Below are 14,869 nucleotides of genomic sequence, written 5' to 3'. Positions count from 1 at the left end.
AAAAAAAAAACTTGTAAATACCTTCAAAGAAATTTGTCAATAAAATAATTAAAAGACTGCTCCAGACCTACATTAAATTCTTCATAATTTCAGGGTTCCTAAAGATTTTATTGGCTAGAGAAGAGGAGAACGGGTGGCACCACTATACATGAATTATTAATAATCTTCTATAAAACTAAGTACTGTCTTAATGTGAAAGAATCAGTCAAGCTTAGATCAACAATTATGAAAAAAATTCTATAAATCATTATATCTTCAGGTGTAGCTGAAGGATTCAGAGCTTACTAATGATGAAAAAAATTACAATCTAGTTTTGATGACTACTGGAAGAATTATTTAAACTACCAATATCTGCAATTAATATTATTAAAAGATGGGCAAGAATCCTGAAATGATTCTAAAGTCAAATTTTTATTTAAAGAATAAGTATTTTTTTAAATATTTTAATTTCTTCTCATATCAACTTAAGTTAGAATGATGGGGAAAGTAGGAAAATATAATAATGGAGAAAATACCTTAATACTTAAGTGTCTTCATTTTAGTAAAGAAATGGATACAAGTAAGAACTCATCAAGCCCCAAACGTGCACGTTAAAAAAAAATATTCTGAATATAGGTCTTATAAATAAACATGTTATAAAAGAAGCAAAACAGGATATAACATGTTATAGCTTAACAAAAGTATTAATTACAAATTTTCTAAAACTTAGTAACACTTGAGAATTTCCTTGACAAGTAGATGTTTCAACTTCATTTCAAGACTCAACATACTCTTCCTATATAAAGTCTGCTACTGTGATCTGGTGAAAGATTTCTAAGTGGTGACTAGTACGAGAAAAATCCATATTGCAACCCAGTCAGAGAGAGTCGGATTGCATAAAAAGGGATATCACAATTTTAAATTCCCCCTTAGCTGGCAATCAATGCAAAGCCCTTACACAGAGGGAACTTACTGAGCTGGAAGAGATCCAGGATGCAGCTGCAACAGATTTTTCTCCTCTTTCACTTGCTTATTATAAACTTTCACAGAGCTGCTTTCATGGTGCCAAGTCTCCCATTTACATTCCAAGAGGAAACATTTTTTTCCAAGTCATAAAAAATGTCTAAGGGCTCTATAACCAAACTGAAACAATCTTGATAAGGGATCCTACAGACTTCTAAGAGTGTCTGTTACTTAAACACTTCCTTAAGGATGGACATGAGTCACCAAATTATTTTCTGTTATACTTCCACAGAGGAAAACTACTTACTATGAAGCAGAATCATTGAGTTGATATTCTCTGGATCTGCAGAAGCAAGCCTGCACCCCACCATCTCGCCATAATCGTTTAATCACTCCTGCTAGTTCTGGAGTCATGACTCCTTCTTCAGCACTGCCAGCTAAAACAAATAACTGCCGGGCATCATCCTGAAGAAAGAGAGACATTTCTTAAAGACGTGACAAGAATGCCTTTAAAACACACACATACGCACACATGCATGCAAGCACACACAGTTGTATTATTTTAAAAGAGGCATTAAAGAGACATTTCCTGGCAGGCAGTCAGAGAATTTACAGTGAAGTCATCCCCCTTCTCAGTCCACTACAGTCGTAGTGCAGAGCTGAGCTGAGGGATGACTTCACGGCCCCTACCACTTGACACATCATCTCCTCCTGCAAAGATCTCTTCTGACAGGCCTACAAATCTCCATCCTGGTTACTCAATTTTTGACAGAAAAAAACTGGCCCGTGAGACAGACACATGTTATTCACTCCCTTTCTGTTCAAGGAAGCCTACAATAAAAATAGAAATGCAAAGACCAGCGCGTAAGAGGTAGTAAAGTCTAAACACGTCCAAGTGAGTAAAGCGAGTTTAAGGAAACACTGGTCTCTTCTTCCCCCTGCAGTTCAGAGAGAAGAACAGGAAGAAGCGGAGACAGGCACTTAAAACGTCTGGAAGCCTGGTGGGGGAAATAAATCCCTCAGGAAAAATTCAGTCTCTAGATTTCCCCAAAGGAATACTCTTCCTCTAAGTAAGATAGGAGGGAAAAGGCAGCAGGGGGAAAAGAAAGTTACAAAGAGAGATCTGATCAAAACTTCGTGAGTCACGAACATACCTTTAGAAGTGGTTACAGTTTTTAAACCTAAAATATGGGAGGGAGAGAGGACCGAAAAGGGCTATGAAAACTGTGACTGTTTTGCTTTATTCTTCTTGTCAGATAGTGTAAAAATGAGGTCTCGTGGGATGATTGCCTCACCTCAATTTAATATTCATCTGCCTCAGGAGATTTCCAAGTAACTGTAAAAATGCAGATACTAAAAAAGCATGTACTGGGTAAAGAAAAAGGAAGGGAGAAAGAAAAGCAATCGACTGTATCACTGGGAGTCATCAAGACAATGAGCGAGCCAGCAAAAAGCACTTCAGAACGTAGGTGAAGTCACAACCCAAAACTCCTCAGACTTGTGTGTCCATCTAAGCAAAGCAAAACAAATCCAACCAGGGTGTGCCCCAATTAATTCTGCCAAACTCAGGGTCTTCTGCCTTAATGACTCGCCGAGTAATAGTCCTTTAAGATACTTTCCTCTATTCTTTCTAGTAATACTTTAGGCCCAACTCTCTAAGAAACTTTATCTAACATCTACATTCCTTTCCTCTCTTTTCAGAGATAAAAATTATAAATTAATAAATGACTGAAAAGCTGAAAAAGTACCAAAATCGGCAAACACTCTCAACAGTGAGCATGTCCTTCTATGTATATAGCATAGTGCTTTATTTAATGGTCCCTTGGTTCTGAAATTTGACCTATACTCATGCAGGCATTAAAAAAACCTCAATAAGCATTACTTTTAAAAAAATAATATCATGAATCTAATTTTAGAAACTTTAAAATAGAGCTATTGCTACATAATTTTGCTGTTCTGACTTTGTAAACACTGCTTTAGGAGGAAGCATTTTTCTCTTACCACTTAATCTCTTTCACTAACCAATCCTGCTTCTCCACAATAAACCTTCTTTATAGGTCTATAAAGAGGCCACACTCTACAATGAACATCATACCTTCACCCTATCCCACATCTATTCCACATCCAGCTCTAGTCTTTTCCATTCTCTCTAACTGACCACAAAAAAATAAAGATAAGAGGAGCTATAAATATAAATTCTTAACATATGAAAAAAGAAACTTCAAAAAATTATATGTAGATTAGGATGGGCGGATTCTGGAAAGCTAGATGATTCAGACCTGAAAGGAGTAATGTCAAATATACCCGGTAAAATAGTAGTGTTAGGACCTCAAAACTAATGACACTGATTTGATAAACTAAAGAAATGAAAGGAGAAAGGATGCTATGATCTGAATGATTGTGTCTCTCCAAAATTCACGTTGAAATCCTAATGCCCAATGCGATGGTATTAGGAGGTGGGGCCTTTGGGAAGTGCTCGGGTCATGAGGGTAGAGCCCTCATTAATTAGTGCCCTTATAAAACAGACCCCAGAAAGATCCCTTCCTCTTCTACCATTTGAGGACACAGCAAGACACCTGCAACCTGGAGAGGGCCCCCACCCAACCATGCTGGCACTCGATCTTTGACTTCCAGCCTCCAGAAGTGTGAGAAATAAATTTCTGTTGTGTATAATGTAAGCTACCGAGTCTACGGTATTTTGTGATAGCAGCCCAAATGGACTAAGACTCAGACAGAAAATGTCAATTGCATCTGGTGACAAAGGAGTGTCAAGACCCAAAGATTAACAACAACTAATTTGGTAATGTAAAGAAATGAAAGGAGGAACAATGAAGAGATATAAAGTAGAACAGAGAGAGGGTGAGAAATAAAAAAAAGGAAGGAACTAAGAGAAGTAAATAACTGAGGTGGAGAAAAAGCCAACAAAGAAAGGAAAGAGAATAAACACAATATTACTGACCAGTTGTCGGGCACAGCAAATACAACAGAGAAGTAGAGTTAGTTGATAGGAAAAAATGAGAAAAGGGAGGGAAAAAATAAGAACACAAGAGAGAGCTGGTAGAAAGAGGAAAATACGGAAAAGAAGGAAAATAGGAGGTAAGAGAATAGAAAGGAGTAAGGCAAAAATAGACTTTATTCTTGCCTCATCTATCACACTTTCCCTGTTTAATGGCTTAGAAAAATAGTCTCTAATTTTTGTGATATGGCACCTTTTTACAAAAACATAAAAGCCACGCCTCTCACATTTCTTCCTCCCTTCTGCTATCTTCTCTCCGTCGTTTTACAACCCCTACTCTAACTGCTCTTCCCTATGCCATTTCTAAGACTTCCCAGTCCAATACCACCCAATTACAACCACCCTTCTACTATTTTTCCCATCAATTTTTCCCCACTTACTTACTGAATATTAATTTGCATGTGATGAGTTGAGAGTCGCTAAGCAGAGTCCCTAAGCTTCTTCATCAACATATAGGATTGCCTTCCCAGGCAGCCTCCCAGGTCACTTCTTTTTATTGCCCACAGTGTCTTAGTATGACACACTGATGACAGCTGATCTTTAGTTCCAGAAAATCATCCTATACATTCCCAACCTTCTCTTGGAATTTAGCTGATGACATAAAAGATGCCTTTCCTTCATTTTGGCTCTCTCTCTACTGCAATAAATATCCTAATTTACAAACTAGACCTCGGGCACACTAAGTATTGTAACTAATTAACACGGTTTTTAACTCTCTGACATGTGCAAAAATTTTATTAGACGTGACAGAATCGAATTCTATAGTCTATAGTTCAATGTAGTATAGGGATATAGTAATCCTGAGTACCTTAAAACTGCCTCTAAAATTCAGACTTAGTATTCATGTCCTTACCAAGTTTATTCTGGGAGACTCATATTTACCTTTAATCTCTACACCCCAGAAAACAGAGCTACACATCATGGGAACCTCCTTTAGATTACACCAATTTACTATCACTTGTTACTATAACATAGAAAAACAGTGCTGTAAAAGCAAGTGAATAAAACAGTTATCACAAAAATGACAGTATAGCCACAGAATCCCTTTCCCTGGGCTCTCTTTTGTGTGGTAATCTAATATCTCCTAAAGCAGAATATTTACTAACACTCCTCAAATGAGCACACAGAATTTTGCTACATCTTATCTCGTTGCTTAAATTCATTTCCCTAAAACGCAAAACAAATTTTGCTTAACTGCATCTACTGAAAAAGAGCAAGTAAAGAGGAAATGAGAAACACTTACTGCTCTGGCAGCTTCCCCAAAGTCAATCTTTAGCCGTCCCATGGCTCTTATGATTGCAATAATGGACTGTATAGTATTGCTGTAGACAACTACTTTATATTGTTTACATTCATCCTCTGAATAGCCATCCTCATGAATGATTCTTTAAGAAGAAGAAAAACCACAAATCATTACCATAGACTTAAAAAGATAATATAGATCTGTATGAAGAATGAGGAAATGCAGTCTTACAAAAGATCATATTTCAACTTACTTCATCTGTTTCACGATGGTGCTTTTACCAGATTCTCCAGCACCTGAAAGAAAACCAGACTTTGAATTCGCACAAAAGCATGAAATCAATATAAGTGATAATTTCAGATTAATGAAAAACACAGGTCCTAGGGGAAACTCTGGTAATGCTTTCTATCAGAAAAACTACTGAACTTCTCCATTAGAGTTTTCACTTTCTTTATATAACTCAGCAACCAAATATAATTCATTGAAAGTGTCCCAGGGCCTACCTGATATCACTGAAGGAGATAAACCAACATAATACCTCTAGGAACTCATCCTTTACATGAAATATCAAAATATAGACACTGAATGAACACAGGCAAAAATGAAATTAGTTTTTGGCCTATTCTCTTTTATTAACTTCTCAGCTAAGAGACTAAAGATCAAAACAGAAGGAGAGGAGGCATTGTCCCTACCACTTTTCCACTGTATACTTCTCCCCACTCAACACCATGTTTCCTTCCTCAGCCAGCTGGAATCACATTAATGACCACAAACGTCAGCTGGGACCTCCTTGACATTCCGCCTGTGTTTCCCTAGTCAATCCATTCTCCCACTTTCAAGATGGCTATTTCACACTACTACCTCCCAAACCTTACAAACCCCTTCCCATTTCTGACTCTCAGCTGATGATCCTGACTCTCTTTTATTGGAAAAATTAAAGCACTCAAAAAAGAAAAATCTCATTTTCCCATAACCAAATCTACCAATCTATCTGCACTGCCATGAGTATTCTCTACCTTTGTCAATGAACTGTCTCTGCCAATGTCTAAAACTAACCCCTCCAACTGTGCACTTATCCACCTCATTTCTCCTACTCAAGGACTTGGCTACCACAATTATCTCATGTCACTCAAATATCACTGGGTTTTCTCTTTCCACTGAGTTGCTCTCATCAGTATACAAACTTACTATACTATTTATTCTCCATCTTAAAATCAAGTCACCTCACTCTTACCTCCCCCTTGACTCCACACATCTTCCTCTAACTACCACCCTATTTGTCTCGTCCTCTTTACAGCAAAACCCCTCTGAGTTGTCTTATATCCATGGTCTCCAATTCTGTACCTCCAAATCTCTACTTAACCCACTCCAATCAGCATAACCACCACTCTACTGAAACCTGTCTCAAGGTCTCCAACAACTTCCATTTTAACAAACCCAATGGTCAAGTCTCAGTCCTCATCTTCATCTCTGAAGGAGAATTTATCCAAGTTGATGACTTCTCCCCTTGAAATATTTTCTGCACTAGACAGGCTTCCAGAACCCACATCCTTCTGGTTTGACTCCTACCATACTCTTCCACAGTCTCCTCCCTCCCATCTTTCAATTCTAAAGGCTGTGTTACTTCCTTGGCTCTTTTCCTTATCTTGATTCATTCTCTAGGTCATTTCATCTAATCTCGTGGTTTTAAACACCACTCATAAACTGATAACAGTTAACATCAAGGGAGTACTGCCCGCCAGACAATGTTCTAGGCACTTTCTTGTATTAACTTATTTAATCCTCACAATAACCCTGCAAGGTAGATATTATTATTATCCCCACTTTATAGATAAGGTAAATAAAGCAGAGAGATATCAAGTTAACTTGTCCACAATTAGTCAGTAAGTGGCAGAGCTGAAATTTGCATTCACACAGTTTGGCTCCAAAATCCTACATTGCCTCTTATGTCAATGATCTCTAAATTTAGATCTCTAATCCTGGCTTCTAACCTTGGTTCCAGACTCATATATCTAAAGCACCTACCTGATACATCTCATTAGATTTCTAGTAGGCAACTCAAACTTAAAATGCTCCAAACTGAGTTACTACTTCTCCACACTTACCCCCAAACCTGCTCCACCCTGTTTTCTCATCTCAGTAAATGACACCAGCAATCACCCAGCTGCTCAGGCTAAAAAATGGTAAGTGACATGTAACTAACATACAGATGAAATGTGAGTGCCAGTACCAATACTAAATATCAGTAAAACCTAATTTTTAAAAATAAATATAGTTTTAACAGTCTTTTCTTGTACGACAATGGATCATCATGAGCACATGGGAAACCACAGGCCTCCGTCACTGCAAAAGCTTCCTAAAAGGTCCAATGCTTCACACTGTCCCTTTCCGGTGGTCAGTTTTCCTCTTGGTAGCGGGAATGAACTTTGTAAATCAGATCATGTCACAACTCTGCCTAAAAACTCTCCTATGGCCTCCAATTACACTCAAAATAAAAACCCACGGGCAGTAAGGCCCAGTATGCTGTGGCTCCTGTCTACCACTTCACCCTCGACTTCTAACCTTCTCCACTTTGTTCTCTCTGCTCGTCAGACCAGCTTTCTTGCATTTCCTCCAACATACCAAACTGGTTCTCAATGAGCTTGATCCTGACTCATGGTCTTTGCATTTACTATTCCCTCTGCTTGGGAATTTTCTTCTTCACTGAGGTTTCTGCTTCCCTCAGAACAGCCTTCTCTGACTAATCTATAGAAAAAGCCCTATCCCAATCACCCTCTCTCCCCTTACTATGTTATATAATTTTTCAAAGTACTTGTGTCACTTCTTCATATTACAGATCTGTTCATTTCTTGTTTTCTCTAATAAAATATAAGCTCCATCAAGGTTTATTTATCCTTATATTCCCAGGCCCTAAAACTGAGCCTGACATAAACTGGTTATGCAAATAAATGCTGCTAAACAGATAAGTGACTAATGTTTAATAAACATGATCCTTTACTAAATATTTCTCAACTCTACCGACCAAAAATGTTAAAATAAAATTCAAATAACTTAAATATTCCAGGTATCTACGTTTTTACAGAATCAAAAGATATCTACGTTTTTACAGAATCATTTACATATGACTTTATCTCTGTTCTTATCACCTAATCAAGAGTAGCACTAAAATAGTTAATATTCAAATAGAATAGAGGAACTTTCTAACAACAGTGTTAGAAAGAAGTAGTTTCTCCCATGTATATCTGAAAAAAGAACAAACCATAATGACTCATTTCTGGGGAAGAAAATACAAAAGTATACCAGTTATATATTAAAATAGTTGAAAACAGAATTCCTAGATTATTCCATGTTAGCAATAGCTACAAATTAACTAACAAAAGTGGAGATTAATGAAGCATTGTGCACCATTCTTTTATATACTGAAAAGAGCATTTCTATCATTTATATTGGATTATTCTGAGTGAAATAACCAATAAGGCTATTAATCTCAGAACCAATTCCTATCCACTTCATTAAGGTCTACCCTATGAAGGTGCTGATTTTAAAATACGCACACATAAACACACACACATTTCACCCAAGCTTTTATTAGGTATTTAGTTCTGTCTCTTAAAAAGAAGAGACCTCTTACTGACCACAGAATTAAATACATGGTTTGTTTCAGTGGGTGTTTCAGGGCATTTTACACACATAAAGAATGAATCGCTTTATACCAAAGTCTGTTGCCTATTCAGCTTCTAGATCACCATGAAAAATGTCAGCATCTTACCTTTCTTCCAAGTACGAAATCTAAGAGTCATCTGGAACCCACTCACTCTTCTCTCCTTACATCAAGCTGTAACAAAATCTTGTCTTCTTATTCATTTCTCAAATTAATCCTTTCTACTCCTCACATGTCAGAGCCTGATGTTGCGCCTATTATGTGTTACTGCTATAATTTTCTCAAAATTCTAGCTCAAAGCCCCTTTTCCTTATCATTTCCAAATGGCACTATTAAAAAAGTATTAGTTTACCTAATAATTAACCAAATTCTTCTAACATCTTCTACAACCCTTTCTTAGGTCTGAACTCTTAATTTTTACCTCAATCCTTTGTGCTCTATTGCTTCTGTAGTATTAAGTTCCCCTTCTAATAACATCTCACTCTTAGGTTTTCCCCAACTGCTTCCCCCATCTCTTCTCTCTCTTCCAATTCATATGTGGTAATGGGAACGTCCTAATTTTATCTACATCTTTTTTATCTAGCTTCCTTTGAAATTCATCACAAGTGTAAGGGGTGATTCATTTGCCCATCTTCAATCCACCAGGGTAGTAATCATAAGGCTACAACGAATGGGATCGACACAAAGGAACTGCAAAGACAGAATCTATGGCTTGGAGAGGGAGAAACTGAAGATGACAACAAGGAGGAAGGACGGAACTGGGCAGGAGACAGAATATACAAGGGAGAGATGTCTGAATGGTCTTGGAAATGGGATCAGTTTGACTAAGATTTATCTTTAAGGATGTATATCTAAAAGACATCCTGTATCAATAGGAAGAGAGGATAAGGGATAAAGCTACAGATTTTTGAAAGAAAAAGTGCAAAAGAAGCTAAGTTAGATGATCTTATTCTCAATTAAAGAAACAAGGCAAGCTGCAGAGAATGAAAGGATAAAGGCCCACGAATTCCTAATAGAAATAAATAAATCATCATAATGAGTAAACACATTCAGCTCACTTGACTTTAAACATTAACCCTGAAAGACAGCTGATCCTCAAAAACACTGTGTCATGTGTCACAGTGTTACAGCTCTCTTTTTTCCTCTTCCACTTTGACTGAAAGAAAACTTAAAGCCAGTCCACAGAAGGTACTGACTATATTATGCTCTTTTATACCTCTGTGCCTTCAAGCACCATGAATTTCCTCATCTGTATAACAGGGGTTAACAGAAGATGCTTAGAACAGTGCCTGACACATAGTAAATATTCAATAAATGTTAACCAGCTATTATTTGTGAATGCTGTTTTCACTGTTCAGAATACCACCAAGTAATGCTAAGGTCCGAAGAATTTAATAAAAACTCCTTGAATACTGATGTTGGTTCAAAATGACAGTAGAAATGTTATAAGTATGTAGCAGCTCTTTCCCAATAATAAAACCCTAGATAGGATCTGGATTCACACTCTTAAACTGCAACTTATAACCTAACAGTTACAGCAAACTACGTCAAAGCATGAGTCATTTTCTCCACCCCACCCTGAGGAACAGAAAAACTCTCTTCCTTAAATATATTTTCAACCCTAGATAAACCTGTCTACTACCTCCCTCCCCTCCCACACTCCTCGCCCATCTGACCTCTACAGCTTTTCCTTGGTTTCCTCACAGGTCCTCGTACCAGTACCAGGTGTACTAGTGGTAATTCCAGAGGCACCTGAAACATCTTCTTTTCCTTTTAAATATCTGTTTCTGTGGAGATTCCTGAACCGTCTAAAAGCCCAGCATTCTAACTACAGCACGGCCCCCTTTCCGGAGGTCTGCACAGCCAGGTTCTAATATGGCACCATGTGTAAATAACCCTCTGACCAGTGCTAGACCAAGACACTCTTCTGGTCTCTCTCCAGGCCTCAATGATCAGACATATGAGAACATACAACTTGAACAGGCGTAGACAGCCTTTCTCCCACAGCAGGGTGAAAGCTTGGCCAGCAAATAAATTTGCTTTTTCCTTCCAACTTATTCTCACTTTTCGTTTACAACTCATTACTTAAAAAGATTTTTTTTTAGTAAATAATACCATGTAGTAATAAGCTCCATGGAAGAGCAGACTTTAGTCCAAGCTCTGCCATTACTAACTGTGACCTTTGGCAAGTCACCTAGCTTCACAATGCCTGTCTCCTTATGTATAAAATGTGGACGGCTTTGCCTTAGATATGCTCTATGGTTGCATTCTAATATTCTGTGACTATAATTACTATAATGCTAAGAACAAACTAAATCTCTAATTCGGACACACAGAAGCTTGAAATCAAAGCACGAATCTACATATTCTTGACTCAATCATTCACAATAGCTACCATAATTCAGTGATCAGCATGTTCTCTGATCATGCACTCCTGACCAAGAAGGGACAGAGTAGAAGGAATTAAACAGTACAGCAACACTAAGGAAGTAAGGGCTGTCGGACAAGGAACCTCATGTATTCATGCTCATAGGTACCTATAATTACACAGTCTCCAATTAGCAGAACATTCAAGTTAGACTGCCATTCTTAAAGAAAAAAAAAAAGTGAATATTCTTTACTAAAGATCATAGCAGCACAGTCCGCACTAGTTCCAACCATGATCATCTATTGCTCCCACTGATTCCTTTTTATTGACAAACTTAGGTAGCTAACAGACTAAAAATTCAGATTAAGGTGAAAAATGACGTTTTATTCAAAATGCTTTTCAAGGTATCATTCTTAATACAAAAACCAGTTGCTTCCTAATTCAGTAAAAAAAAAGAAGTTAGAATTACAGATGAAAAAATGTCACGGAACAAATAAAAATTGTTACTTAAAAAATTGTTAGTCCTTTTTTTCTAACAAACATTTTATGTTTGTGTCTGGAACTACTGGATACTAAGACTTCAAATACAGATAAGCTTAGAAATTTATGGTCTTGTGAGAGAAGCTAGATCTATTTTTATGAAATTAGCAAGTTTCCTTAGCCTAAAATATCAGAATTTTTTCACCCAGCCCACTGTCCCTCTAAACATGCATATGAACATCCCTGAAAACCCTATTCAATTCAAACTTCAACTCTGCTAAAGCCTTCTCCATTCTCTCTGAACAGTTATGACTCCCACTGTGATGGCTGGCAGAGATTATTCATTTCCTTTCAGCATCCATTCCCAAGGTTATTTCCAAAACTGCATTCCATACTGTCCTTCCCAGCCATCTCACCTCGATTTACCTCTAGCCAGCTCTGGCTACTGAAAAAAAAAAAATTATTAAAAAATTATTTAACTGCTTTTCCAGCTTCTAATCTTCTCATAAACTGCTAATTAGTTTCCTTTGTTTTAATTAAAATAAAAATGAAACTCTTTTTGATACAACCTGGAAACCTTTCCGCACCTGTGTACTTCTCCTTGAAGAGCACACTGACTGGGCTCAATCTGATCCTGCAGGCTAGTGTCAAACACTTTAACACTCGTACTTGCTCGAATTATTGTAATTATTTGGGTTTGTACCTATTTAGGACACCAGTAGTCCCAAGCTCAAAAGCACACTCCTCGAAAGCATAGAATATCGCGCCTTTATGTCCCCCCTCCCCATCTAGAGCACAATCTAGGACAGAGTAGGCACGTAATGACTGTGGGATGAATGGCCTGAGTTTCTATGAGATTCAGTTGTTACCTAATCACATTTTGCAAATGCCAGTTGCAATGGGTGGCATTCTCGATGTGGGCAGTTAACAGAAACAGAAAATTTCCATTCCTCTGCTATCTTTCCTCAGCCCACACTCATTCTTGGCTAAGCCTTCAACTCTAACCCTACAACTATACCTGACAATAAATGTGGACTCACTCATAAGCCTCCTCCTATTCTCTGTATTCCCCTTACCCTATCCCAGCTCCCTTCTATCCACTACCCACTTCAGTGAAACTGCCACGAATCTGTCTTGTCCACACTGTATTCTAACACCTTAAAGAGTGCATGAAATGTAGTGAGTACTCATTAAATACTTGTTCAGTGAATGAATAAATGATTAAATATCTTAAGGGTAAAGGATGGCAACTGAGACAGAGAAAATGGTCTCATTTCAGAAAAGATTTTTCTAGGAAGCAATCACATATCAATCACCGAAAAGGCATAAAGCACAAATAAATGTTTCGATAAAAACTTAACTATTAGATTTTCAGAATATTTACCTTCCCATAACCCTATCTAAAGAAATCCCTACTTTGCTTCCTCAGTGGCAATGGCCTACACTATCTAGCCATTGTGACTGGATCAGGAGTAAATACCTGACACACGAGTCACCCAGTCACAGGCTGATAGAAGGCCTACAACCTGTGTGACTTAGCTCCAAAAGATGAGTAGGACCAATCAAATTATCTGAAGAATCTGCACAGAGATATACAGAAAAAAAATCATCCTAAACTACAAGGTCACAGCGTATAAAAACTTAGGCTACCACTAAAGAGACTTTATGCTTCACAAACATCAATGTCATAAAGGAAAAGATTCAGAGGAAGTTGGTCTGGAGAGAAAAGAGAATAGAAAATGTGCACAGAGACTTAAAGATACCATGAGAAAGAAGAGACAGAAAGCAAGGAGAGAATGAATGGGACCAAGGAGACAAAAAGAGAGGAGGAGACAAAGAACAAGTAAAGACAAGAAAGCAAAAAGAGGCAGAAATTGTGAAGACAATGAAAAAGAGACAGAAACAGAAGGAAGGCAGAGACAGCAGCCTGGCCCACGCCAGAGCTGCCTCAGTTCCTGCACCCCGATTCTTCTGCTCTTCCCGCATTCCCAGAAAATCTCTCTACATTCTAACAACAATTCCCTCCCAATTCTGGTTTGAACGAGTTTTCTGTTCCTTGTGGCCAAAACAAACAAACAAACAGAACTGAATGGAACTGGCTTTAAGTTAATTAGGATCAATTATCCCTTTTTAGCCTTTAAAATTTTTTAAGTTGCTTTTATTAAATACTGAACACATCAAAGGGAATATTTATGACCTATGTATAACAAAACAAACATCTGTGCACCTATCACCAAAGCGTAAAACATTAAACATTACCAGTTACCTCTGAAGCCACCTATGTCTCTCCCCAATATTAATTCCTTTTTAAGTAAATATTTCTAGCAGGCAAATATGCAATGAGAGAGTGGGAGATATTAAAAAAACCAAAAACCAAAAACCAAAAAAAACCTAACAACCAAAATATGTCTGGCTTACACAGTAGTATATGTTTTTTTCAGTTTTACACCTTTCTCCAATTACAGGAACATGATCCTATCGTTTTATGAACACTATAAACCATAAAGTGGGAAATTATTAGCTATTTTAACATTCACAAATCACCTAAGGTAGATGTTAATTTGATTAAAAGGGGGAAAAAAAGAGCCAAGTAGCAATCTTCAAAATATCACTTAAGAATATGAACAAGGAAAACTGAGTATTGCTAAAGATTATGTGTTCTCTTTGGGCAACTGGCCAATTAAGAGGGCTGAGTGGGGTTTCCTCCTTGCTTTTGCAGAGTATAGAGAATGCTTATGGAAGTAGCCATCTGAAACTAGGAGGGCGATTAACCCCTGGCTGCCTCAGTGTTCTAATTTTGACCTCTGGTAAGTTTTCTTTCACTTCTTTGAAAGCAGGTAAACATAAAGCCATTTTGATGCTAAAACTGAATTATATAGGACGCACATATAACGTGACTGAAAACTAATTTTGCAAAGGTATGTTTCTTACTAGCCCTGCCGCAAAATTTTCTTGTGAGATAGAAATGTAAAATATTCAAATCGACACTCTCCTAATGGCCTGCATCCCTTTTCAGCTTTATCCTCTCCCACTCCTATACCAACCCTTCATTCCTGGTAAATGTAACTACTTGTTCACTCATGTTTCTGAGCCTTTGTACATACTATTCCTTCTGTCTGGATATGCTTCCCTCCAGTATCTGCCTTAAGAGTTCCTACG

General features: G+C 37.5%; 1 protein-coding gene across 1 annotated transcript in view; it reads right to left on the bottom strand.

Moving 5' to 3' along the window:
* The window catches only part of GNAI3 (G protein subunit alpha i3), a 34,837-nt gene that overhangs the window by 12,801 nt on the left and 7,167 nt on the right, over window positions 1–14,869 (bottom strand). Inside the window, exons 2-4 of the mRNA XM_039841120.1 lie at window positions 5,455–5,497; window positions 5,202–5,343; window positions 1,250–1,407 (exon numbers count right to left, since the gene is read on the bottom strand). Coding sequence (XP_039697054.1) covers window positions 1,250–1,407; window positions 5,202–5,343; window positions 5,455–5,497 — 343 coding nt within the window. The remainder of the gene's footprint in view (window positions 1–1,249; window positions 1,408–5,201; window positions 5,344–5,454; window positions 5,498–14,869) is intronic.

Source organism: Pteropus medius, unplaced genomic scaffold (genome assembly GCF_902729225.1).
Source record: "Pteropus medius unplaced genomic scaffold, Ma_sr-lr_union100, whole genome shotgun sequence".
Lineage (NCBI taxonomy): Eukaryota > Metazoa > Chordata > Mammalia > Chiroptera > Pteropodidae > Pteropus > Pteropus medius.
Note: the sequence above shows the minus strand (reverse complement) of the source record. Positions and strands in the feature narration are given on the sequence as shown.